The sequence below is a fragment of the Melospiza melodia genome, chromosome 2 (assembly GCF_035770615.1).
Source record: "Melospiza melodia melodia isolate bMelMel2 chromosome 2, bMelMel2.pri, whole genome shotgun sequence".
Classification (NCBI taxonomy): Eukaryota; Metazoa; Chordata; class Aves; order Passeriformes; family Passerellidae; genus Melospiza; species Melospiza melodia.
In genome coordinates, this window is record NC_086195.1 from 19345795 (window position 1) to 19371296 (window position 25502).

Below are 25502 nucleotides of genomic sequence, written 5' to 3' on the forward strand. Positions count from 1 at the left end.
AGCTTTTCCAGAATTATGTAAATCTATTATCACTCTTTCAATAATGTCATTGATAGAAAAAGACTGAAACTTTATTTCCTCATATGTTTCTGAATTCTCATCTGCAAAGATGGTTTTGATTTTATGGGAGTTTCTCTTTAAAAAAAGATCAAATTACCTAGAGATGGTTTTGCTCAAAATGTTACCCTTAGCAGTATGCAGAAAAAATAAAGGAAAGAAAACAAAAAGAGATAAGGCCGTGGATTTTGATCTGTGGCTATTCTGGTACACTTCTTTAGCTGAGGACCCAATGTCTTGAACAAAGATACTGTCCCACCAAAGAAAACCACCCTAACCACCTTAGTTTTCAGAACTTAGTAGGGCTGTCTCATGCTTCACACACCCAAATTAAAAATTTCTCACCAGATACACATTTGATTCTCCATTTTGGCTATTTTTCTAATTTAATAATCCCATGTATAATAACCTCTAAGTGCTCATTAACCAATGAATGCACACAAATTCCTTTTAGAAGTTGGATATACAGATTACCTTTTTAATTTCAGCAGCAGCATATGGATTTAGTGGAAACTATTTGACTTCTCTGTGCTTTATTTTTATCACTTATACTTCTAGAGATAATGATGGATTAATGTGTATATATTTTGTATTTGAAGACAGACAAAATCTGTCTTCCCAAATTATGAGAATAACTTCCATAGACATTCAGTGAAGTTGAGTTCATCCAGAGGCAACTGAGAGTAATTATAACCAAAATTATCTGAATATCTTCTTGGTAGGAAATGGAGAAATTTGGCCTGTGGCTGTTTTTTTTTTTTTTTCAAAAGAACGACCTATCATAGGGTTAATTTATACAGGCCGATACTTTCAGAACAAGATTGAGGAAATGAAAAGTCAGTGTTAGCCAGAAGACAAAAATTAAGTTCACAGTTCTAGAGGGCCTATTGAACCTCAGTGTGATCTACTACACAGTGTGTTTTTAAAGATGCTGTTATAAAGTTCCTTTATGCAATATCATGTTTGCTACATAGCACCCAATTTTATTGCAGAACAATAGACTAAACAAGCTATGTTGAAATCAGACTTGCTTTGATTTCAGAAGTTCCTTCAATTATAAACTTTTCTCACAGAGGAGGCACCTATAAGTTCCTCATATGTCAGTTCTTAAAAACAGGGATATCAAAGAGATCAGAGAGGATTTTACAGTCATATAAATCTGTGCTGTAAGTATAGATGCTTCTTACCAGCCTTCAGTGATTCCTATTTTTGTGTCATGCTAATAACAATAGTGTAAATAGCACATTTTTTCTTCCAATTCCAAAATAATGGTAAAAATTCAATTAATTCACCAATATTCTTCTTCCTTTATCCTCTTTCTGCTTCTTCTGTTCCACATGTGGTTCTTCCAGACCACATACCAAAATACCAAATCTAGCCATGGCCTGTTACAATTTCTGTAAGGAAGTAGCAATTGATGCAGACCATTCTTTGGTCATCACTGTGGGTATTTATAGTACATCAGATACTTTGATGTCCATGTGACATGGTTATTCAAGATCAACTTGCTGCACATGCAAGCCTGGAGCAGCAGCCAGCTAGCCTTACTGAAAGTGTTCTCAATGCAAACACCTACAGACTTAAAGGAGAAAAATCATACTTTTGGGTTGCAATTAAAATAATTGCATCTTGCATCATCTTAAAATCCTGCATTAGGATGAGATATTCATAAAATCTATGATCTCACCTCTGAAGGGAGAATGACACATAGACTTGTTAATGTCGCTGTAGAAGTCCGCTTTTAAATTGGCCAAAAATCCATAGTTCCTCCTCCTGACTGACCTCACACCAAATAAAAAGCTATATCATCACAACACCCTGATGTACAGAAACCTCAGAACTCTTCAGTAGTTTGTAATTTGGACACAGCTATACCAACCAGGCAAGCAAGTTCCAAGCTCTGCCAGAGAGAAGTGCCCAAGTGAGGGGGCACAGCTATGACAGCTGACCTGAACTGGCCAAAGGGATATCTTGTGCCATAGAATTTCATGCCTAGTATATAAACTGGTGGAGTAACACAGAAAGGGATCTGATTGTGGTTTGGAGATGGGTTGCACATCAGTAAGCAGGTGGTGAGCTATTAATTGTGCATCACTTGTCATTCATGGGTTTTCTTTCTCCCACTCTGTCTCTCTCTCTTCCTTTTTTCTTACTATTTTTGTTGTTGCAGAATTATATTTTACTTCATTTCGACTACTAAACTGTCCTTATCTCAACCAGCAAGTGCTACATTTCTTTTCTGATTCATCCTCCCCATCCCACCAGGGTGGGGAGAAGTGAGTGAGTGATTGTGTAGTGCTTAGTTGCCAGTTGGGGTTAAACCACAACATCCTCCCAAGTCACCCAGCCTTGCTTTCACTGGCCATACACTTTCTTTTATCTGCCTTAGCTCCAGAGAAAGCTCCCTGGTCAGACAAGCCAGTCTTCTGCCTCACCAGTTTGAGTTCCAGCATTTTGGAATTACATGCTCCCATGCTCAGAAGGTGGTGTTTAAATTTTGACCACAGCGGTAGATCCCAGCATCTTCAAAACCATTTTCTCAAGGGGCCTTACAAACTACTTCCCTGAGCAGCCTGAAGTCTAGTATTCTCACATTCAGAATTTTGCTGACTATTTTCCTCCTGTCACTAGATATTTTAAATTCAGCTGCTTCATGGTCCAAAATGTCCCCCAATCACCCATTCACTCATGAGACCTTCTTGTTAGCAAGCAACAAATCAAGGAGGATGCCTTTCTTAGTCACCTGCCTTAGTACCTGCATCAATTTATACTCATTGCTACTCATCCCGTACCCATCCTGTGCATGCTTCTCAATGGAAGAGGAAAAATACCTCTCCTCTCAACATCAGAAAGGCTAGGTGCCCTGGCATTCCTGCCCTTGCCAGTGAGGCTGAGAAAGAGGATCTGCTGCAAATAGGTATTTTGTGGGGAGGCAGAGGGAGATGGTGCGGGAGTAACTGTGGGATGGAGGTTCCTGTTTCGAGTATTACCTTATGGAGAGAGTCACATTACAATTCATGTTATATTTAGACATACAGATTGTTTAGGCTTACAAACAACACCACCAGAAATACACATTATTAAAATATAACTCTAAAACTCCCAGTTTTTAATGGCCCTCATCTTTTTCCTACTTTTGTATTCAATCAATAAAAATGTTGGGAAAAATTGAGAAAGAAAAACCTTTCTTATCTGTTATATTATTATATACATTTTTTTATTGTGTTTCTTTGTTTTTCTGTCTTGTGCCAAAAGAAAGTATCAGCCAGAACACTTAGGTGTGGAAATGCAAGTGGCATCTGAAATAAACAAATTTAAAGCAGTTAACAATGACAACATCAACCAGAGATGTCACAAGACTAGTTGCCAGAAAAGAAAAAGGGCTTTGATCAAGAAGGGAGAAGCTGCCCAGACTACTGCAGACAGAAGCACTCAGCAAGGTGAAATGTGCTGCTTCTCCCAAAACAGACATCATCACATCAAGCAGAGAACCTGCCTCTGTCATGCTCAGAGGTTTAGGCTGCCATTACAAAAGGTTTCACTTGAAATACTCTCATGTGTTCAGTGAGTCTGTGCTGTGAAACAGAGTGGGGAACAGACACCGGTGTTTATTTTTCTTCACTTCTTCAGGATGTCCCTAAAGTCAGACCCATTCCTATCTCAAGTTTTTAGTCTCCCATCAGCTGCTGTGGGAGAGGGACCTGCCTGGGGAGCAAGGAGATGAGGGAGGGCTTAAGGCTCCTCTGGAGAACCACAGCACAGCTGAAGAAACAGTGGGAAGGATGCTTTCCTTCTGTGACCTGATCTTACATGCTTTTCACTTCCAAATTCTGTCTAAATTTTCTTCTGGGGACAGGTGGTATTCCTCAGGCTCCAGCCCTGGCTAGAGCAGCTAATACCCAAGGTACAGAAAGGGTGGTCACCCCAGGCTTGGGTGGAAAAGGTCCTCAAACTGATATAGTACAACATTAGAGAGGAGCCCTAAAGTCTTCAGGGAGGAGCCAGCTCAGACAAAAGCCCAGGAGGGAGATGAAAGGCAACGTGAGAAATCTATTTGGAAATTAGCAGTGAATGCGTCTGAACTTCGGCTATGCTCTAGTATAGCCGCATGTTCCTCCTTTCTTATCAGCTTTCCCACTTTCTCTTCTTTTTATTTTCCATTCCTGTCTTTGTCGTTCCACCTGCCTTGTGCCTATTCCTCTGCCTCTCTGCTGTCCTGCTCCCCCTCCTTGCTTTCACAAAGCAGCCTGGAAGCCCTACAGAGCCTGATCTCACACACCTTCCCATTTTAGCGCCTTCTCTTTCTGTGCAGAGATCAGTGCAAACCAAGGTGAATGTCAACTAAATATCAGTTCTGGCAACACTTTCTATTCAATTTGGAATTACTGGATTTCAAAGTAATTGTGCCTTTCATCTTGGGATATAACATCAAAGAGGTATAACTTCCAGGCTTTGACAGTTTCCACAAATGAGGTTCAGGATCTTTTCTTTAGGATCATTTGATCATGTGCATCATAACAGTATAGACAGGGAGAGTAGACCTAAACAGTTTCTTGGAGAAGCTTGTTGTAAGCCTGAGAATTGCTCATAGCTATGGCATTTTTCAGGCACTGCCAGAAGTAGGGCTGAGACTGAGGATTAGTTGGCCATTCCAGGACTGAACTTCTGCACAGCCTCTTCCTCAGACGCACATAGCGGGACTTCTGTAAAACCTTCTCAAGAAATATCAAGATAATGACATCCATTTTTTCATCCAGAAGCCGCTGATGAGCCATATAAAATGTAGTCTTGAAGCGGCCACTTTTAATATACCTGTTGGTCAGCACAAATATGGTCTTTTTGCTCAGCTGAATGCTCTGGGAAAGGTTGTCAAAGACTGGCTGTCCTGGGAGCCAGTCCCTTCCTTCCAGGCATAAATTGAACTGCCTGGCTTTTTGGTTTTCCAGCCTTTCAACCAGCTCTTGCAGCACCCACTCATTCACAGCTGGGTCTTCACTGTCATAGGCAATAAAGGCGTCGTAGCAAGCAGCTGGAGAAGACAAGCGCCGGTAGCCCTTCAGCCTGGCAGTGCAGTAATGGTAGCTGTACCACACATCCCAGAAGTACAGATGGCTCATCACTGGGATCACCATTAAGGCAAGGATGGCTGAAGCTGTCAGAGCGTACAGGATCAGGTATGATGTGTTCAGCTCACAGGTGTACAGATCCAAGAAAACCACGCTCCTTCCCTTATGTGCCCCAGGGCCAGCACAGGTGACGTCAGTGGCCAGAAGAGGGATGGTCACCTGCGTCCGATTGATCCACCAGACAAACCACACAGCCTCACAGTTACACTTGAAAGGATTGCCGTGCAAAAGCAGCATCTCCAGGTTGTTAATGACATTTTCAGGAAAGCTAGATTTCTTAATAACTTCAATCTTGTTTGAGCTGAGGTCCAAGTACCTCAATTTAAAAGCGCCTCTGAGAAAATGTTTGGTTAGCATTTGAATGCGATTATTTCGGAGCATCAGTTCTTGGAGAGATGAAGAGCAGTTGGACAGTTCTCGGGGAACATTAGTCAGAAGGTTATTGCTCAGGTCCAGAGTTACTAGGTTCTTCAGAGAGGGGAGGTTTCCCCAGATAAAACTCTTCAGTCGATTATTTGTTAAGTTGAGGATCTTGAGACTGGGAGGCATTTCTTCAAAAACACTATGAGGCAAAAAACTGAGCGAGTTGAAGGAAATATCCAGTTCTTCCAGGCTGGTCAGATTCTTGAAGAAGGACAAGTACCTAGAATTGCCATCCACCCATAAAGCATCTAAACGATTTCCTCTGAATTCTAAAATTCGAAGAGATTGACTTTCCATTCCCACATCAATAGTGGTAGAAATGTCATTCTCATTCATCATCAGCTTCCTCAAATGGGCTAGGTTTTTCATAAAACTAAGCAACTGAGTAACACCTTCTGTCATAAAATAATGCTGGTTATTGCTCAGATCTAGAATTTCTAAAAGTTTTAGTTCTTTGAAAGCTGTTTGGTATAGCAAATCAACTCTGTTGTTAGAAAAATCCAGATATTTCAATTCAGACAAGTAAGAGAATTCACTTCCATTTAAAGTTTGACTTATTGCATTATCTGACAAGTTGAGACATTTGAGGGAACCAAGTCCTTGGAAGTCTGAGGGATTAACAAAAAATACATTGTTTCTGCTTAAGTCCAAAGTTTTTCCATAGTTCAGGCAATCTTCCTTAACTAAAGATTGGTAGGAAGAGGCTTCTATGTCTTTGGAACGGCAACTTCGCTCATACTCATCATACCTGAAATAATGCATCTCTTGTTGTAATTGCCTGTTGGATTGCTCAACTGAAATGCCAGGATTAGAGCAAAATCCACAGAAGTTGCTTTCCCCAGAAGAAGGAGAAATTTTATTCACTGAGAGGTCAATGAACTTAAGAGCTGGGAATTCTTTAAAGACTGTCATGTCTGCAACTTTAATAAAATTAGTCCCGAGATCCAACATGGTTAGATTCCTAAGACTGAGCAGTGGATGTAGATCTCGTGCCCTCAGTTCTTTAAAGACATAACCCTTGAGCCTCAGAGTTTCCAGGTTAGAGAGGGAGGAAAATGTCTTAGAAAGATTCAAGTAGGGAGAATACACCTTCAGCTCAAAGTTAAAGGACAGATCAAGCTGCACAAGGCTGGGGAGAAATGTCAAGAACTGGGCATCTCCAATCTCCTTCATGAGGAAATTTTGGGAGAGGTCAAGTTCTTTGAGATTCTTGAGGTTTTTAAACCAGCTGCTGGGTATGCTCTGAAGAGAGTTACTGTGAAGCCGCAAAATCCTTAAATTTTCCAAGGAGTCAAAAGCCTTTGAATGTATCTGAATTGAGCTCTTGGGACAGGGAATGCAAGGATATGGGGCATCATAGCAACGTGGGCAATTGCCACTTAGGTCAAGAATTTCTAGGTTGGGAAGGCCACTTAAATCCTGTTCTTGAATCTCTTGAATCATGTTGTTGTAAATATACAATTCCTTTAGAGTAGATGACAAATTGGGTGGGACTTGTGTTAAGTTATTGGACTTCAGGGATAGAATTGTTAACTTTTTCAGTGCCAGGAAGGCTGTTTCCTCAATTTCAAATGAAACATTGCATGGATTGCGGTAGTAACAGTTCTGTCCAAGATACAATACCTCTATGTTTGCTAGCTCTGAGAAGCTGGCTTTTTGGATAGAAAAGATATGGTTTGCTTCCAGGCTCAGCAAGGTTAAAGTAGCAGGAAGACCTCGGGGTATTCCTCCCAACTGGTTTGCATCCAAATACAATGACTTCAATCTTGTCAGGGCAGCAAAACTGCCGTTCTCAATTTTCAGTGGGTTGGTGCACACTTTATTTTTGGGCCCCAGTTTGACAGGAACACAGTTGCATCTGAAGTCAATTTCCTGGAGGTTTTCAAGATGATCAAAGGATGTTGGGTAGATGTGGGGAATATGGTTAATACTCAGAGTAAGGTTGGTCGCGTTTCCAGGGATCCCTCTGGGGACTTCTGTAATGCGCCGGTCGGTGCAGTCCACTGTCACAGTATCTTCTGAAGATTTAACATCACAGGGTAAAGTTTTGGGAAACCAAACCCCTGACAGCAGCATTGGGAATATGAAGAGCAAGATAAATGACAATGCATTTGACATCTTTGCACAAGGTACCTAAAACCAAGGAAAAACGGAGGTATTATTTTAATGTAATGGGAATATTTCATCTATACACTGGGTCAGACTAACGATACATCTAAATTCTGGTTCTTGTATCACACTGATGAGGAATGAATGTGCAAGCAGCATTAGAAGTTTCAGGAAGTTTACACTGGTATTTCCTTTCCTTTTTTTTTTTTTCCCAGGGGACACAGCATTTTATGCATGTGAAGAACATTATGAGACTAATGAAAGTGTGTCTAGCCTAGCCAAATGGCCCCTGATACCCAAGCAATTGCCTGTCTCCATCTTTTATGGCGGAGCAATGTACCCCAGGGCCAAGAACATTGGCCAAGGTAAGTGCCCATGGTGCACAGCAGACAGCTGATAGGAAAACCATAGAGGCTCCTTGCACTGCAAGACATTTTGCTCCATCACCTGGGTACCCTTTTCTGTGCATCTGACAATGCACACCACAGTAGACCATGAAATGCTGGCTGTCACCAGCCATGGACACAGAACCTGCAGTCAGAGAGGGCAATACTGGCAGCCACTGCACATCAAAGTCCACCTTTAAAATAAGGAAGGTGCAGGAATGAGACCTACAGCCGTGAGATATGCTGTTACATATGTGGTAAGGGGATTTCCATGAGATCTGTGGCTAAGGGCTTACTCTGGGCATGATGGTGTGCTGAAGCGTGATACGTTATCAGGCAGAAACAGGCAACCCTTTTACCCTCAGTCAGCCAGGTAGAAGAGGAAGTGATGCTAAAGTTTCACAATTCTGTACTTTCCTTGTGCAAGACCTAAAGTCTTTGTAATCACTTTGTTGCTCTTGGTATCCCTCATTTACATAGAAGGGACTTCTCTCCGTCCCCCATTAAAGACGGCTGTAACAGGATATTTGACCACAGTCTCGCTTCCACTTCTCCCCAAAAGAAATTTGTATGTTGCCAGTCTAGTGTATTTATTAATTATCCAATAAATTGCATTGTTAGTGAATCTGTGTTCATGGAAGTTCTTATTGAACTAAACCAGACTTGTAGTGAGTAATCAGTAACACTCACAACTGGTGAATCTGTTCAGGAATGACATGAGGCTTGTAGTGTAAATCAGACTATTGTTGCATCTGGGAACCTGACCAGACTTAGTAGTATTTAATTGGCTCAAATCAGAAATTAAGCTCAAACACACCCATCCCCTCTGATTTCTGTGGACCAGCTGGAAAGCAAGGGAGGTTATTTTATGCCAAATTGCTACATACTTAATGCAACAGGAGGAAAAGCTAATTAGATTCAACCTTTAAAGATGTGATAATCCAAAATAAACACTGTCCAAGCATTAGAGCATGACATGGGCAAAGTATGATTGCAGTCTATATTGAAGACACAAAACATGAACAAGACTTTCTACATGAACTTGTATGCAGCCATTGCACTCAGACCCTTAATTTTTGGTGCTTACCCAAAAGTAAGTGCTTATTGTCATTAACCTAGGCTGCACTGACATTCAAGAGAGGAAGGAGGGAAGGAAGAGAGAGACTGAGAGATCCCTCTCCAGCTGCTGCTTGGCTCTGAAGATTGAGAGAGCTCTGGCTTACTACACACCAAACAGAGAGTAATACTGCACATTTAGGTGTCTGTAACTAGGTGCAAAGAATCTGAGGTTTGAAAGTCTTTATGAATATACTTGTAATTTCTCTTGTAGTTCAGTTTTTTTAGGGACCTAAGTGTGGTTGCAGAGCCAGCTTAGCTTTTTGTGCTTCACTTCTTCGTATATTCTCCCCTTTCCTAATTTTTTTTAATGCATTAGCTATTTGAACTGTATAGAGTTACATTCTGGTGCTGTATCTGACTATTCACATGTGTAAAATCTCAGATCCATTATAGTACCAGAAAAAAACAAAAATACTTCTAAACAAGAGCAAAAAGCAATGCTGTCTTGTGCAATGTCTTTGCAATGAGAGGCTTGCTTAATAGTACAGCTAGAGTATGGGAGCTGTTCTTTTCTCTGTGATCTATGCTTGGCTTTATAAGAAGTTTGAAAAGAACTAATCTACTGATCTTAACTGGCATGTGCATAAACTCTTAATGATTTACGGTGTTCTTCAAATATTCAGCAGCACTACAGCTATGTGTTTCTGAAGGAAGATTTTCTGTAAAGGTTCCATGTATTTGTTCATGGGGACAAAGGCTAGAGGAACACCTCAGAAGTTACAGAAAGTAGAAAATATATCATGCTCATTCTGAAGTACAGGAATACAGATAAATCCTTTCCTTTCATAATTGTCTGCAGCTTCTAACCACAACAGTAAACTGAATCATTTGGAAAACAGAGAAGCAGAATATTTTCTTGAAAATCTTCCACAACAGTTCCAGTCAAAAATGTCTACAAGCAAATTTAAAATAAAAGTTTAACATACCATATTCTTTGCACTTCTCGGTCTGATGGATTAGATTCTGGAAGAAACCATAAACTGGAACAGAAGAGAATAGCATCAAAGTTGTTTCCAGAGGTCCATCTGAGGCGTAGGGGAGAACGTAACATGACATAACGCACTCAAGACAACAGTAATCTGCACTGTATCTTCTTTCTCTTCATCTGAACACCAAAGGAACACAACTTCAAAATCCTTAATGAGAGAGTATGAGATTAATCAGCTAGGAGACAAAGGCATCAGGAAAGGGTAATACTCATGTGATCAACAAAGTTTGCAGAAGCTCAAGTTCCTTTTTTTTTTTCCTTTTTGAAATGAAGCTGCATGAAGGGAGACAAAAATTGTTAATTGACATGGAAGTTTAGTAATTTTTATAATTGTTATTTGGGATTTATTTCTGCAGTTACTAACTTCAAGGATTCAGATCTTTCTAAGGATCACTTGTGCGCTAATATGAGCAGACAAATCTCTTAAGCGGAATACTTTATGTAGAGGTCTGGAAGAAATGTCTGTTAGGTGAAAGGAACTTGGGGAAGGGAACCAAAACCAAGACAAAAAGGATAAGGACACAGGTAACTGAACACAAAGAAGTGAAAACTCTGTGGAAGAGAGTGCACAAGTTGGATTGTGAATGATTTTTTTCAGGTAACCAGCCACATCCCTGGTACATGTCACTGGAATAGAAGATGCTTAGTGTCCCCTTTGCTTGCATGAAAGTTTTCTAAAACACAACACCCAGTCACTCAACCTTGTTATTTTTGACAGGTGCTCCTTCACAATCTATGACTGCAAACTGTGGAAATTTTAATAGCTGTACAGACACTTGGCAGTTTCTTTTGCTCTCAGGTTGATCTTTTGTTTTTTGTTTTGTTTTAATATTAGGAACTTGTCAACCAGCTAAGAGCTCAAGGAGTTTCAATTCTATGTAAAATGAAATTGCAGCATTAGCTGAGTGCTAGTAAAATGCAGAGCTCTCCTTATCTTTATTTAGTTTTTACCTATGAAATGTGGGAAGCTAAATACAGCAATAATTCACTTCAGAGATCGAGGCAGGGTAAATGGAGGGGAGTTTTCAGAAATCCAGGACTTCTGAGCTATAACTTGAGTTTTAGAGGCACAGGGAGTTACTGGTTTACTGATTTTAAAAGTTCAGTTTCCCCCAGAAGTTACACAAAATCTCTTGCCTCCTCTGAAACACAAAGAAACTGAAAGCAGAAAAGTGCTTCCTACTACATCATGTGTTAGGGGAGGATCTACTGGTATGAGCAAATGTAACTACGGCTGCTGTGAGTGAGGAGAATAATTTAAAATAAAGCAGGAGTCCTTAATTCTCTTAATCAAACATCTATAATTTGATTGACAGTTGGCTTGTAATCAGATTGGTGAACTCACATTCTCTTTTTTTCCCCCTTTGTCTACAGGAGAATTCCCAGCTCTTAAGTTCATTGCTTTATCTCATTTGTCAAAATCAGGATAAAAATCTTTAAATCTTGATAAGTTTACTCACAGTCTTAAAGTCTTGCTGCAATGTCTTTTCTCTAAAGTGCTGACCCTGATTTCAAGAATAAGGCTACAACTCCATCTATTCATGGTTAATACAGTGTTCAGCATTACGTGGCATAATTTGCCCACAAAAGTATTCAAGAAAGCCAGTTATCTTGCTCAGTGTTTGAAATACATGAGTTGAATTTTCAAACTGAAGTTGCTGATAGGTGTGGCAGAAATGTGTTTGCGAGCACTAAAAATAACCAAACAAATAAATAGAAGGCAGCATGGGAGGAGATTGGCCTACAACAAGGGCAGAGGAAGCACTCAGGGAAGCCTGGTGAGGGAGGACAGGCTGACTGAACTGTGCTAAGAGCCTACCCAAACTGCCCAGGGTGCTGAGATATGGCTGAGGGAGCCACTGATACCACAGAAACAGACACTGCCTTTTCTGAAAGCTCAGGCTGCCCCAGGCTACCTCAGTACCAGGCAGGTTAAAATTGTTTGCTCAAAGAAAGGGGCCCAGCACTCTTGTTTTTGAAACTGAGTTACCTTCAAGGGAGACAGAAGGCATCCTGGAATAGCTGAAATGAGATGGAGCTATTTTCCAAGTTCTTCAGGGTCAGCACTGCAACTGTATCCCTTCTGGTTGCCCTTTCCTCATGGGCAGATAAGACAGAGTAGCCACAGATATAATTCCTTCTTTTCTCTGAGGGATGATGAGGAGAAGTGGCAAGGCAGTAATGTTGGAAGTGATGGTGCATGGCAATGGAGAAAGTGGTGGCAAATCATAAAACTGGCAGGTTCAGAGGAAGTTTGGCACCTGTAAGTAGGATATCCTCAAATCCTGCTTCTTACTGATGACATTGCTAGCCTTTTTTCATATTTCATGTAGGTAATCCTGCCATGGTTTATGAAGGTATCTTCAGGCAAGAGCACTGAGGGAGCACTGGAGCAGCCCCTGCAGGACAACGTGGAACTCAGACACGGCTGGACCCAAACAAATCACATAGCAGGAGAGTAGCTCCATATGAAATAAAGGTTTAGATTATGGCAGGCACGCTACTGTAACACAGCTCACATTAGACATGCATGCATGTCAATTTATGGAATTTTAAAAACCGTGAGACATAATTTTTTCATTTACTTTAGACCTTGATACTGCCTTTTGGACAACTGTGCATGACATTTCTATCTGTGAGGGCTACTATTCAATAGAGATTATTTAGATTCTAATGTCATGAACTGCACTTGAAATGGATTGACTTCTTGTCTCCCTCTATGTCTGTATATTTATACATGCAAAACACCTACATACAATAGGAATGTATTTTGTATACTGTATATATTGCATATTATCTATGTAGTTGCAGATACATCATAGCACTTGTTTAACCATGTCCAGAGCCCTGCCATTTACAGTGGTGCAGACTTCCACTCCCAGCCTTGTGACCTTCCTCCCTGGTTGCTCTGGAGCCTGTCCTGGAGACAGATTTTTCCTTTGCTTTCACACCACTGTTCTCTGAACCCTACCCCTGCAAGCCTTGGTGGGACCAGGGGTCTCCTCAGAGCTGAGCGGCAGTGACACATGCCTAATTCTTGCCTTCCCTGAAAAGTCACTTTAGAAGTGAACTGTTGATGTGTGCCACTGCCACCAGTACACCCTGCTTCAGCCCCTGCTCATGGATTTTGTTAATGCCAATTCACGAGGCAAGCAGCCATTGCCTGTCACTGAGTGGATCATACCTTCATTACCCTTCATCTCATTCTCAGGCCCTGAATGCTCTGTGAACCCAGAAGAAAGCCCAGACAAACTATTTTTTCTCCTCCCTCCCATCCTCAAGGTTCCTGGGCACCAGGTGACTGCTCCCCTCCTTACTGTCCTGGAGGGTCCCAGGCCCCTGGCCACCAGGCCCCCATGGAAGAAGGAGGTGATGTTAGCAGCCCATGGTCCAGAGATCCAACCAGTTAGGAGGCACAAGGGGGGGACCTGAACCAGCACTGCTGCTGGACAGACAGTGAAACCCATCAACCTCCAGTAGCAGGGATGCCTCCACCATTGTTTGCATCCTCTGAGGATGGAGGGAGTGACTTATTCTTTTATATGTTTTGAGAGTCTACTTATAATTGCTACATTGATAGAGCAAACCATGGACTAAGACTCAACTTGATCTGCACAGGGTTCAAGTCACTAATTTTATTATAAATTCTGTATTACACTACTTACAGCTTGTACTATGTTAATTTGTTTTGTAGAAATCCTGTGACATTTTAATAATAATAATTGATGCTCTATACTAATCATAACATCCTATCAAAAATCCTTTAATTGCAACTACAATATAGCACCATCATAATTTTGCCAAAGACTATCTCTTCCCTTAGTTTCAGATGAAAGCCATCCACTATGAATCCTGCTAAGAGCAGATATCTATGTGTATGGACATGCATGGGGGCACAACACCTAATCTGAGCAGGGAATTCAGCAAGTCTCTATGATTTGCCTATTCTGTACAATTTCTTTTATTTTTTTGCCTTCTTTTACATTTTCTTACAAGTATAGCTCAACACAGGCCAGGAAAAGACAGACACGAGTATCCACAATCACATCTCATTTGTCACAACAACCATACTGGATCTGGCTGGGATGGGGCCCTCTGGAACCCTGGCATAGATTGGTGACCAAAGCAGTGTGGGTTACACACCAGCATGTGTGTAATCCACACTGCGGGGGAACTTGCAGAGCCTCAAGGCCTTCTCCACTCCTCGCACTGGTGAGCAGGCCGTGGGTGAGCCAGAGTCCGGGAAGGGGCACAGCAACAATTATGGAGCTCAGCTGACTAAAGGCACAACTCATGCCATTAAGGTTTTATGCACAGCAATAAAACTGGGGAGGGGTGGCAGGATGTGGATTTAGCTAAAACAGCCATCACTCAGAGGCTAGCTGGGTTCTGGTCTGCTGCCAGGAGGTGGTGAGTGATCACTTTTGCATCATTTGCCTTTTTCTTTTTCTCTTAACTTATTAGCCTGGCTTTATCTCTACCCAGGAGCTTTATCTGCAACCAGAGCTGCTCTGAAGCTGATCCTCCCCCCTGGATGGGTGGGCCTTGGCTGCCAGACACACTCAGCTGCCACTCGGTGCAGGGGAGACCACAGAGCACCGGCGCTGGCAGCAGACACCTGACAAACGACTGAGAGAGGGACTTGTACAGTGAAACGCGCCCAGGTCTCACTCCCCATAGTCACTGCCTCAGAAACAGCCTCTGAGTGTTTGACGTTTAAACTCTGGAGCCTATGACAAGACCTTCCAGCAAAGCTGCAAACATCAAATACTCTTACCAAGAAGGCCAAAAATGTGTGCTTGCACTAGGGCACTGGAATGATTAAAAGTAAGGCTTATAGACTAAATGAGCTAAATCCTCCAATTTCTGCAATGCAATGGAGTATATTTTCAGTTATCTCAAAAGAATGCTGCAGAGGGAGGAATGTTTCCCACCAGGCTGAACTGACAGATCTTCAGACCAGAATCCAGGCATGGACCAGGGAGCATAGAGAATTAAACACCAAACCCCTCACCATTTTCTGTTCTCATGGCTTTAAGTTCTGTCAAAACAGAGGCAGTTTTGACAGAGCTGTTGGAAGTCACCTGTAACTCTTCAGAAGCATTTTGGGTACACATAGAGTAAGATTAGTTCTGCAATTACGCTCTTTCTTCCATCTATCTCATCAAATACAGTTGAGTGGGTTTGCTTCGAACAATCTGAGAAATACAAATTTCCACTGCTCATGAAATGCAACTCAGATTCCCAAGGAAATTTAAACATTGTGTCCCTTCTGTCAGACCATAAAAAAAAGAAAAGGATGATCTTATTATGAAGATGTTTACCAGTCTGGTGTGATTAACAATTCATCCTCACATTCAAGACAAGCTGGAGCATGATTTATGAACAAGGTTTGTATGACAGTCAATGTTTTATTTGACTCGTTTTAATGTTTCTCTATTTGACTAGTGCAGGCCACAATCTGCATAAGAAGAGTCTCAAAAGAACAGAAGCCCAAGCAACCTCTTGGCACAAGTAATTTTTGAAGCTTTATTTACAGTACTTGTGCACAGGGAAGGCAAATAATTCAGCACTTTATTTAAAACAAAGATATAAAGCAACTGAACTGATACAGTACATTAAATGCCTTTAGAGTAGTGCTCAGGTGTAAACTTTGGTATAATTATGTGGCCCCCAGACTTCAGTGTTATTAACAACTTAACTGCAAAGTAATCTGGGTTAAATGATCTTGCTTTTAAGAAATTTCTTTACCAAATAAAACAATACTGTTGACTCATTGTGTTATTGTGTTAAAACACAGTTATAGGCTCGTCAGGAAGGATAGGCAGTGCAGGGAAGTCAGGGGATGGCTCTTCATATGAGGTTGGTGATGGTTGAGAGTCTCTGGGAACGATGAAGATGTGTATTGTTGGGGGAGTATGCTATCAACCACCCATCTGAGACCATGACACTAAGGAATTATTCCAAAAAGAATTAAGAAAATATCTTCAGATCAGCTGTCCTTGTCCTTATGGGTGATCTTAACTTCCTAGACCTCAACTGAGAACACTACAAAATGGACACAAGCAGTCTTGAAGCATGTTGAAGATGATTTCTTGGTGGAGATTTTAAGGGAACCGACTAGGGAATGTGCCCACCTAGATTTGTTGTTTGGAAGCAGAGGGGGATTCATGGTCAAAGTGGTGATTGGTGACTGTCTCAGTCACAATGAGCACAAAGTAGCTGGACTTCAATTCATTGGTTTACAAGCACAACCATAAGAAATCACAGCATCATAAAATAATTAAGGTTGGAAAGACTTTAGGATTATCAAGTCTAACCATCAACCTAGCACCATGACCATGTTCAACATTAAAACATATCAAGTGCCATATCCACTTTTTTAAACGATTGCAAGGATGGTGACTTCAACACTTCCTTGGGCAGTCTGTTCCATTGCTTGACAACCCTTTCCATTATTTTTTCCCCCTAATATCTAATGTAAACCTCCTCTGGTGCACCTCCAGTCCATTTCCTTTCATCCTGTCACTTTCTACATGAGAGAAAAGACAAGGTCTCCCTGAGCCACTTTTTCTCCTGGCTAAACAATGTTATGGAGAATTGTGTAAAAGGCTTTACTAAACTCTAAATAGACAACATCCATAGCCTTTCCCTCATTCTAAGCAGGTCATTCTTTGGTTTAAATTAATTTCTTCATCTGCCTTGTGCCTCTCAATCTGCCCATTTACTGTCCTCTCCTTCTTCTTGTACCCAGGCACAAGGAATCCCTTTATCTTATACAACCTACAAGATCTTCTGAACTCATAACTCTCCATTTCAGTCCACACACATATTTCCAAGTCTCTTCAGATTTGTGAGCTTTTTGACCATTCAACAGTGGGAGAATTCCTGTACCAGACCCAAGCCCCTGGCATCAGTCCCAACAGAATTTGCTTTCCCCAGTTTCCCCACACAGACAAAAGTGGTAGACTCATAAGCTGTAAGCCTAAGATGAAAAGATAAGAAATCAAGAAATCTTTTATTTTTCCAACTCCTAAGATCAAAGAATGAGCTTTTCTAAAGCTATCTCCTAACAGAAATGTGTCAGTGATTTCTTTTCTTGATTTTCATAAATACAGCAAATAGATAAACTGTACATTTTTATTAAAATCCCATTTATTCCAACAGTGTCTGAACAGCAGCAACTTGAGGTATCGTCCAACCACTCCATCACTCTGCATATTTAGCATGTTGACCAAGGGTCTAAGCCACACTTGTCCCAAACACAGGAGATGCTGGAGGCCTATAGTGAACTAAAAGCTGGAAGTAGTGATTTTCTATAACAGTGACTTCCAGGGGGTAGTGCATCATTTCTTCCTGCACACTAAAAAGTGTCAAGCAAGGTGCATGTGTATCATAACAATATTTAATAAAAAGGGGAGAACTAAACAGTTTCTTGGAGAAGCTTGTTGTAAGCCTGAGAATTGCTCATAGCTATGGCATTTTTCAGGCACTGCCAGAAGTAGGGCTGAGACTGAGGATTAGTTGGCCATTCCAGGACTGAACTTCTGCACAGCCTCTTCCTCAGACGCACATAGCGTGACTTCTGCAAAACCTTCTCAAGAAATATCAAGATAATGACATCCATTTTTTCATCCAGAAGCCGCTGATGAGCCATATAAAATGTAGTCTTGAAGCGGCCACTTTTAATATACCTGTTGGTCAGCACAAATATGGTCTTTTTGCTCAGCTGAATGCTCTGGGAAAGGTTGTCAAAGACTGGCTGTCCTGGGAGCCAGTCCCTTCCTTCCAGGCATAAATTGAACTGCCTGGCTTTTTGGTTTTCCAGCCTTTCAACCAGCTCTTGCAGCACCCACTCATTCACAGCTGGGTCTTCACTGTCATAGGCAATAAAGGCGTCGTAGCAAGCAGCTGGAGAAGACAAGCGCCGGTAGCCCTTCAGCCTGGCAGTGCAGTAATGGTAGCTGTACCACACATCCCAGAAGTACAGATGGCTCATCACTGGGATCACCATTAAGGCAAGGATGGCTGAAGCTGTCAGAGCGTACAGGATCAGGTATGATGTGTCCAGCTCACAGGTGTACAGATCCAAGAAAACCACGCTCTTTCCCTTATGTGCCCCAGGGCCAGCACAGGTGACGTCAGTGGCCAGAAGAGGGATGGTCACCTGCGTCCGATTGATCCACCAGACAAACCACACAGCCTCACAGTTACACTTGAAAGGATTGCCGTGCAAAAGCAGCATCTCCAGGTTGTTAATGACATTTTCAGGAAAGCTAGATCTCCTAATTATTTGAATCTTGTTTGAGCTGAGGTCCAAGTGTCTCAATTTAAAAGCACCTCTGAGAAAATATTTAGTCAATCGTTGAATGCGATTGTTTCGGAGCATCAGTTCTTGGAGAGATGAAGAGCAGTTGGACAGTTCTCGGGGAACATTAGTCAGAAAGTTATTGCTCAGGTCCAGAGTTACTAGGTTCTTCAGAGAGGGGAGGTTTCCCCAGATAAAACTCTTCAGTCGATTATTTGTTAAGTTGAGGATCTTGAGACTGGGAGGCATTTCTTCAAAAACACTATGAGGCAAAAAACTGAGCGAGTTGAAGGAAATATCCAGTTCTTCCAGGCTGGTCAGATTCTTGAAGAAGGACAAGTACCTAGAATTGCCATCCACCCATAAAGCATCTAAACGATTTCCTCTGAATTCTAAAATTCGAAGAGATTGACTTTCCATTCCCACATCAATAGTGGTAGAAATGTCATTCTCATTCATCATCAGCTTCCTCAAATGGGCTAGGTTTTTCATAAAACTAAGCACATGAGTAACACCTTCTGCCAGAAAATAATACTGGTTATTGCTCAGATCTAGAATTTCTAAAAGTTTTAGTTCTTTGAAAGCTGTTTGGTATAGCAAATCGACTCTGTTGTTAGAAAAATCCAGATATTTCAATTCAGACAAGTAAGAGAATTCACTTCCATTTAAAGTTTGACTTATTGCATTACCTGACAAGTTGAGACATTTGAGGGAGCTAAGTCCCTGGAAGTCTGAGGGATTAACAAAAAATACATTGTTTCTGCTTAAGTCCAAAGTTTTTCCATAGTTTAGGCAATCTTCCTTAACTAAAGACTGGTAGGAAGAGGCTTCTATGTCTTTGGAACGGCAACTTCGCCCGTACACATCATACCTGAAATAATGCATCTCCCGTTGTACTTGCCTGTTGGATTGCTCAACTGAAATGCCAGGATTAGAGCAAAATCCACAGAAGTTGCTTTCCCCAGAAGAAGGAGAAATTTTATTCACTGAGAGGTCAATGAACTTAAGAGCTGGGAATTCTTTAAAGACTGTCATGTCTGCAACTTTAATAAAATTAGTCCCGAGATCCAACATGGTTAGATTCCTAAGACTGAGCAGTGGATGTAGATCTCGTGCCCTCAGTTCTTTAAAGACATAACCCTTGAGCCTCAGAGTTTCCAGGTTAGAGAGGGAGGAAAATGTCTTAGAAAGATTCAAGTAGGGAGAATACACCTTCAGCTCAAAGTTAAAGGACAGATCAAGCTGCACAAGGCTGGGAAGAAATGTCAAGAACTGGGCATCTCCAATCTCCCTCACAAGGAAATTTTGGGAGAGGTCAAGTTCTTTGAGATTCTTGAGGTTTTTAAACCAGCTGCTGGGTATGCTCTGAAGAGAGTTACTGTGAAGCCGCAAAATCCTTAAATTTTCCAAGGAGTCAAAAGCCTTTGAATGTATCTGAATTGAGCTCTTGGGACAGGGAATGCAAGGATATGGGGCATTATAGCAACGTGGGCAATTGCCACTTAGGTCAAGAATTTCTAGGTTGGGAAGGCCACTTAAATCCTGTTCTTGAATCTCTTGAATCATGTTGTTGTAAATATACAATTCCTTTAGAGTAGATGACAAATTGGGTGGGACTTGTGTTAAGTTATTGGACTTCAGGGATAGAATTGTTAACTTTTTCAGTGCCAGGAAGGCTGTTTCCTCAATTTCAAATGAAACATTGCATGGATTGCGGTAGTAACAGTTCTGTCCAAGATACAATACCTCTATGTTTGCAAGCTCTGAGAAGCTGGCTTTTTGGATAGAAAAGATATGGTTTGCTTCCAGGCTCAGCAAGGTTAAAGTAGCAGGAAGACCTCGGGGTATTCCTCCCAACTGGTTTGCATCCAAATACAATGACTTCAGTCTTGTCAGGGCAGCAAAACTGCCGTTCTCAATTTTCAGTGGGCTGGTGCACACATTATCTTTGGGCCCCATTTTGACAGGCACACAGTTGCATCTGAAGTCAATTTCCTGGAGGTTTTCAAGATGATCAAAGGATGTTGGGTAGATGTGGGGAATATGGTTAATACTCAGAGTAAGGTTGGTCGCGTTTCCAGGGATCCCTCTGGGGACTTCTGTAATGCGCCGGTCGGTGCAGTCCACTGTCACAGTATCTTCTGAAGATTTAACATCACAGGGTAAAGTTTTGGGAAACCAAGCCCCTGACAGCAGCATTGGGAATATGAAGAGCAAGATAAACGACAATGCATTTGACATCTTTGCACAAGGTACCTAAAACCAAGGAAAAACGGAGGTATTATTTTAATGCAATGTGAATATTTCATCTATACACTGGGTTAGACTAACAATATGTCTAAATTCTGGTTCTTGTCTCACACTGATGAGGAATAGATGTGCAAGTAGGATTAGAAGTTTTGGAAGGCATATGTTCTTTTTTCCCCTCAAAAGCTTTTTTATTATCTCCAAAATTCTAGTATTTAAATAAATATCACTGTCTAAAAAAGGAATTATTAAAAAAAAATCTCCTGAAAAAGTGAAAAAGGATGAATAAAGTCTATGTCTCTTTGAACATTCTTTTTAAAGGGAAAATAAGAGGCATTAAACATCCTGCAGATTGCCTTTGCATAATAGCAAGGACGAGCAGAGCTATTTTTCCAAATTGTAAGCAAGATGGGTAAAATCTATATTCACTTAAAAGCTTATATACAGTTTCAAAACTTCACTAATGGGTGACTGAGTTCCTAATTCAAATTTAGTATTTTCATAAGTACTCTTCCTCTAGTACGTGTCAAAACGGATGTAGAGTTGACCTAAGCCAGTCAATGTCTTTATTTAAATAAAGTTTCATACCAGTTTGCATTTTCACTGCCAATAGGGGAAGAAGTATGAAAAAAAATTATCAATTTGAGGTGGGCACATAAAAATGCAAGTTTAAAATTGGGCATGTTCCATAAAAGACTAATAATTGGACTACATAACAAGAGCTAAAATCCCACAGGCATACTAAGAAGCTTCTCTGTCTGTCAAGTCTTTGCTGACTTCATAGATTTGTGTGTTTTATGGTAAAAGTTTTTAATATTTCACAACCTACTAGTTACTTCCTCAGCAGCAGTCCGTGTCCAGGAAACCCTGGTTGGTGGGCTGCCAGCCTTGGCTTGAGTGGCACAGGGGCCCTGACCATCTTGCTGCCCTGCCCAGCACCTTAACTGCCTGTGTCTGGTGCTGGTCAAGAGTTTTAAAGAAAAGTCACCCCATGAAAATCAACAGCCCCATTTCTCCTTTGAAAACTCAGTGCTGGAGGCTCGCATGGCACATAGAGGGGTTAAACAACAAGGATTGGTTACCTGTGGCATAATACTGATTAAATGTCAAAACCCAGTTAAGCTGGTGAAAACCAGATGATTTGGTAAAATATTCAAGATACATGGAAATGTTTTTATCGCTTTAGTTGGGACACAAGAACATACAGAGACCTGCCTAGCAGTCTGTGTGAACCCTGTTGAGTGCTGCCAAAGCTGTGCCTTGCAGGTGACACGGGCTTGGAGGTGAAGCGAGGCTTCCTCTTGCTCACTCTGTTTACTTTGAGCACTGTGTCCCCTGTACCAATTTGTGTTTCTGTGTTACCTTAGGGAACTACACTGATCTACCTCTGCATCTGCGTATCTGCAAGAGTGCTCAGGTGACTTGCAGGGCAGCAAATGTGAGGGAAGCCAGATCAGGTCTCATACAGCTCTGCACTTCTGCTACTTTGACTCAACATCCAAATGGCATCCCTTTGGTAATTCCTTCAGTCATCTTTGGAACTACAGAACCCCAGTATAGAAGGAAAAATGTAAAAGTCCACTGCAGACCTTGACTTCAGTGTAACCTGATACAGTGACATGGTGTTGCAGCGCTACCACAGTTTCTTTGCCATTCCCTGGAAGTGCTGTAGTGCTTTCTTCTTTTCCAGAGATCCTCTGGGAAAAGACAAGGTAGCTAAATACCATGGCTGGTAGCCATGGCAGTCATACATACAATTATTCAGGGAAGGCTCATTCGGACTAACAGGCCATGCCTGTGTATTCATATTTTATTATCTCCAACTCTTGTGTTTTCATTTGCTAGGTATCAAGTTAACTATCATTTGGCTTATTGGAATTCACTTAGGAAACCCACCCAGAGTTCACTGGGTAAGAGAGGTCACCAGTGTTTTCAGTACAGTCTAGCCAATTTGCTTTAGAGCAGGATTAAGTTTTTTTATCTCCTGATGTAGAAAAGCACTTGGATAAAAATGATAAATGAGAATAATCAGAGTAAGTGGGGAGTGAATTTGGAAAAGATAAAGGGCATTAATTTCCTCTCACCACCCAAGCTTTTCAGTAGAATTCCTTTTTCTCCAGTAATGGGGTCAGGGATGTGGGAAGGAGAAGGAAGGACTCTGCCATTGCTATTAAATTATATGGAAAATTGAAGGTCTTTCTTAGAGTGACAAGAGACACTGCCAAAGAAAAATCTGGCTATATTATTGAAAACAATTTGCCTTCCTTAATACTTTCCCAGGGGACACAGCATATTGTACATTTAAAGGATGTTAGGAGACTAATGGGATACCAAAAAATGCCTGTGTTACCATGGCCTGTAATGTCCCAGCAGCTGCCTGCCTCCATTTCCTGCATTAGCAGACTGATGGAGCCCAGAGCTAGTCTGCTTACCCACGGCAAGTGCCCATGGAGCACAGCAGCACTGAAATTCAAGTGGGGGAGAGAGAGAGGCCTCTCTGCAAGAACTGCTGGGTTTGAAGATCAAGGGAGATCTGCCTGAATACAGACCAAGCAGAGATTAATGCTGCACATTTAGGTGTCTGAAATTAGGGGCAGCGAATCTGGGGTTTGAAAGTCTTCATGAATATTCTTTTTAATATCTTTCTTAAGAAAAGAATCTTGAGTCTTGTACAATGCTCAGGTTTTGAACTCTCACATATTTCAGTATTTTTAGGAACCTAAGTGTTGTTGCAGAGCCAGCCTATCTTTGTGCTTCCTTTCTTTGTATATTCTTCCCTTTCCTGATAATCTTTTTAATGCATTAGCTATATGAACTGTATAGAGTTACATTCTGTGTAACTGTGCTGTATCTGGCTATTTATATGTTTAAAATCTCACGTCCATTATAGTTGGAGAAAAAACAAAAATACTTCTAAACAAGAGCAAAAAGCAATGCTGTTTTAGGCAATGTCTTTGCAATGAGAGGCCTGCTTAAATGTACAGCTAGAGTATGGGAGCTGTTCTTTTCTCTGTGATCCATGCTTGGCTTTATAAGAAGTTTGAAAAGAACTAATCTACTGATCTTAACTGGCATGTGCATAAACTCTTAATGATTTACGGTGTTCTTCAAATATTCAGCAACAGTACAGCTATGTGTTTCTGAAGGAAGTTTTTCTGTAGAGATTCCACATGCATTTTAGGTTATGACAGGAGGAAAGGGAAGAGAAAAACAAACACTTAAGAACTTAGAGCATTTTGATAAGACATTCATTGCTCGTTCTGTAGCACTGATGTAAATACGTTTTAATGCAAATGAATAATTTCCTTTCTGGTCATGATGCACTGCAATTTATAACCGTAACAGTAAACTGTACCATTTAGAAAACAGAAAAGCAGAATATGTTCTTGAAAATCTACAACAGTTCTAGTCAAAGATACCTAAGACCAATTTTAAAATGAAAGTTTAACATACCATTTTCTGTGTGCTTCCAGGTCTGGCAGATTTGATGCTGGAAGAGACTATATAACAGAGCAGAAGAAAACAGCATCCAAGTGGTTTCCAGTAGTTCAGTTGAGGTGCAGAAGTGAATGTAACATGACATAACTCACTCAAGACAACAGCAGAAATCACTACTCCATCACTATTTTTCACCTCGATTGCAGCTTGAGAAATAATTGAATGTGAAACAACTGCTGCAACCTACTTCCTCTAACATTTGTACTTTAAACAACAGCACCTCATCTACTGCTCCACCCCCACAGAGATGAGTACTCTTATTTTTCCCCCTTTAAACAAATTCTTACATTACTCATACATCTATGTGCTTTTATTCTCATATGCTTCAATATGCTCTCTTCTATGCTACTTTTGAACAGTTTTCATTTCAAACTGTGTTTTACCTAGATACAGTGCCACACCATAAAAAAATATAAAAACTACTCAAAAAAAGGTCAACACCCAAGCTATGGGGAATTCCAAAGGACAATTGTGAAATATTTGGCCACAAAGTTTAAGATCAATCAGCAAGGAGAAAAATGTGTTACATAAGCATAAGTCAGTCCAGACTAAACTAAGATTTTGAAGAAGCTCAAGTTCCTCCTTTCCCCTTCCCCCTCTTTTTAGTGTAAGCTGCATGAAAAGAGAGACAGAAGTTGGTAACTGATGTTAACAATAGTTCAGTTTTGGAAGTTTAGTAATTCTTATTATTATTCGGCGTTCGCTCCTGATGAAAACAGCTTCAAGAACAGGGACAGTTCTAAGTTGAATACTCTATGGAAGAAATGTCTGTTAAGTGAATGGGACTTTGGGGAAGCGAAACAAACCCAATGAGGATAAAATAGATAGTGGCAAGGGCACAGGAAATGGCATACAACAAAGTCAAAACTGTGTGGGAGAGTGTAGAAGGGCCAAAACTTAAAACTACATGGATAGACTTATGCTGATGACAATCCAGCATTTCACAGAACATGGCTTCTTGCAGACATTTTCATACTTGCAAGCCTCCATGCTCACCAGAACAGACTGGTTTGATTTTTAGGATGTTTATTAGGTGGAGTTTATGGGGTTTTTTCATGCCTTCCTTCTCCACATATTTTTCTTGACATTTGAAATTGCAATTTATAGTTTCTCTGACTATAGTGGAGCTGAGAAATTCATTTCAGGTGATAGGAACCTTAAGAATAAACAGGGAAAGAATTTGTAATCATACTTTCAAATTTCCTGTGTTTAGTGTCTGAGTCATATAGACATAAACAGGG

The 25502-nt window shown here is 40.9% G+C and overlaps 1 protein-coding gene across 2 annotated transcripts; it reads right to left on the reverse strand.

Moving 5' to 3' along the window:
* Positions 1-574: 574 nt before the first annotated feature.
* Positions 575-24318, reverse strand: TLR7 (toll like receptor 7). Of its 2 annotated transcripts, none has more exons than XM_063183364.1 (2): positions 24217-24318; positions 575-7739 (listed from the first exon to the last, which is right to left on the reverse strand). In XM_063183364.1, exons 1-2 carry the CDS (start codon positions 24217-24219, stop codon positions 4599-4601), a joined length of 3144 nt encoding a protein of 1047 aa, XP_063039434.1. In that variant the 5' UTR covers positions 24220-24318; the 3' UTR covers positions 575-4598. The 2 variants fall into 2 exon arrangements, with proteins under 2 accessions (XP_063039434.1, XP_063039428.1); XM_063183358.1 differs by lacking the exon at positions 24217-24318 and adding an exon at positions 10147-10276.
* Between the last annotated feature and the right edge of the window lie 1184 nt (positions 24319-25502).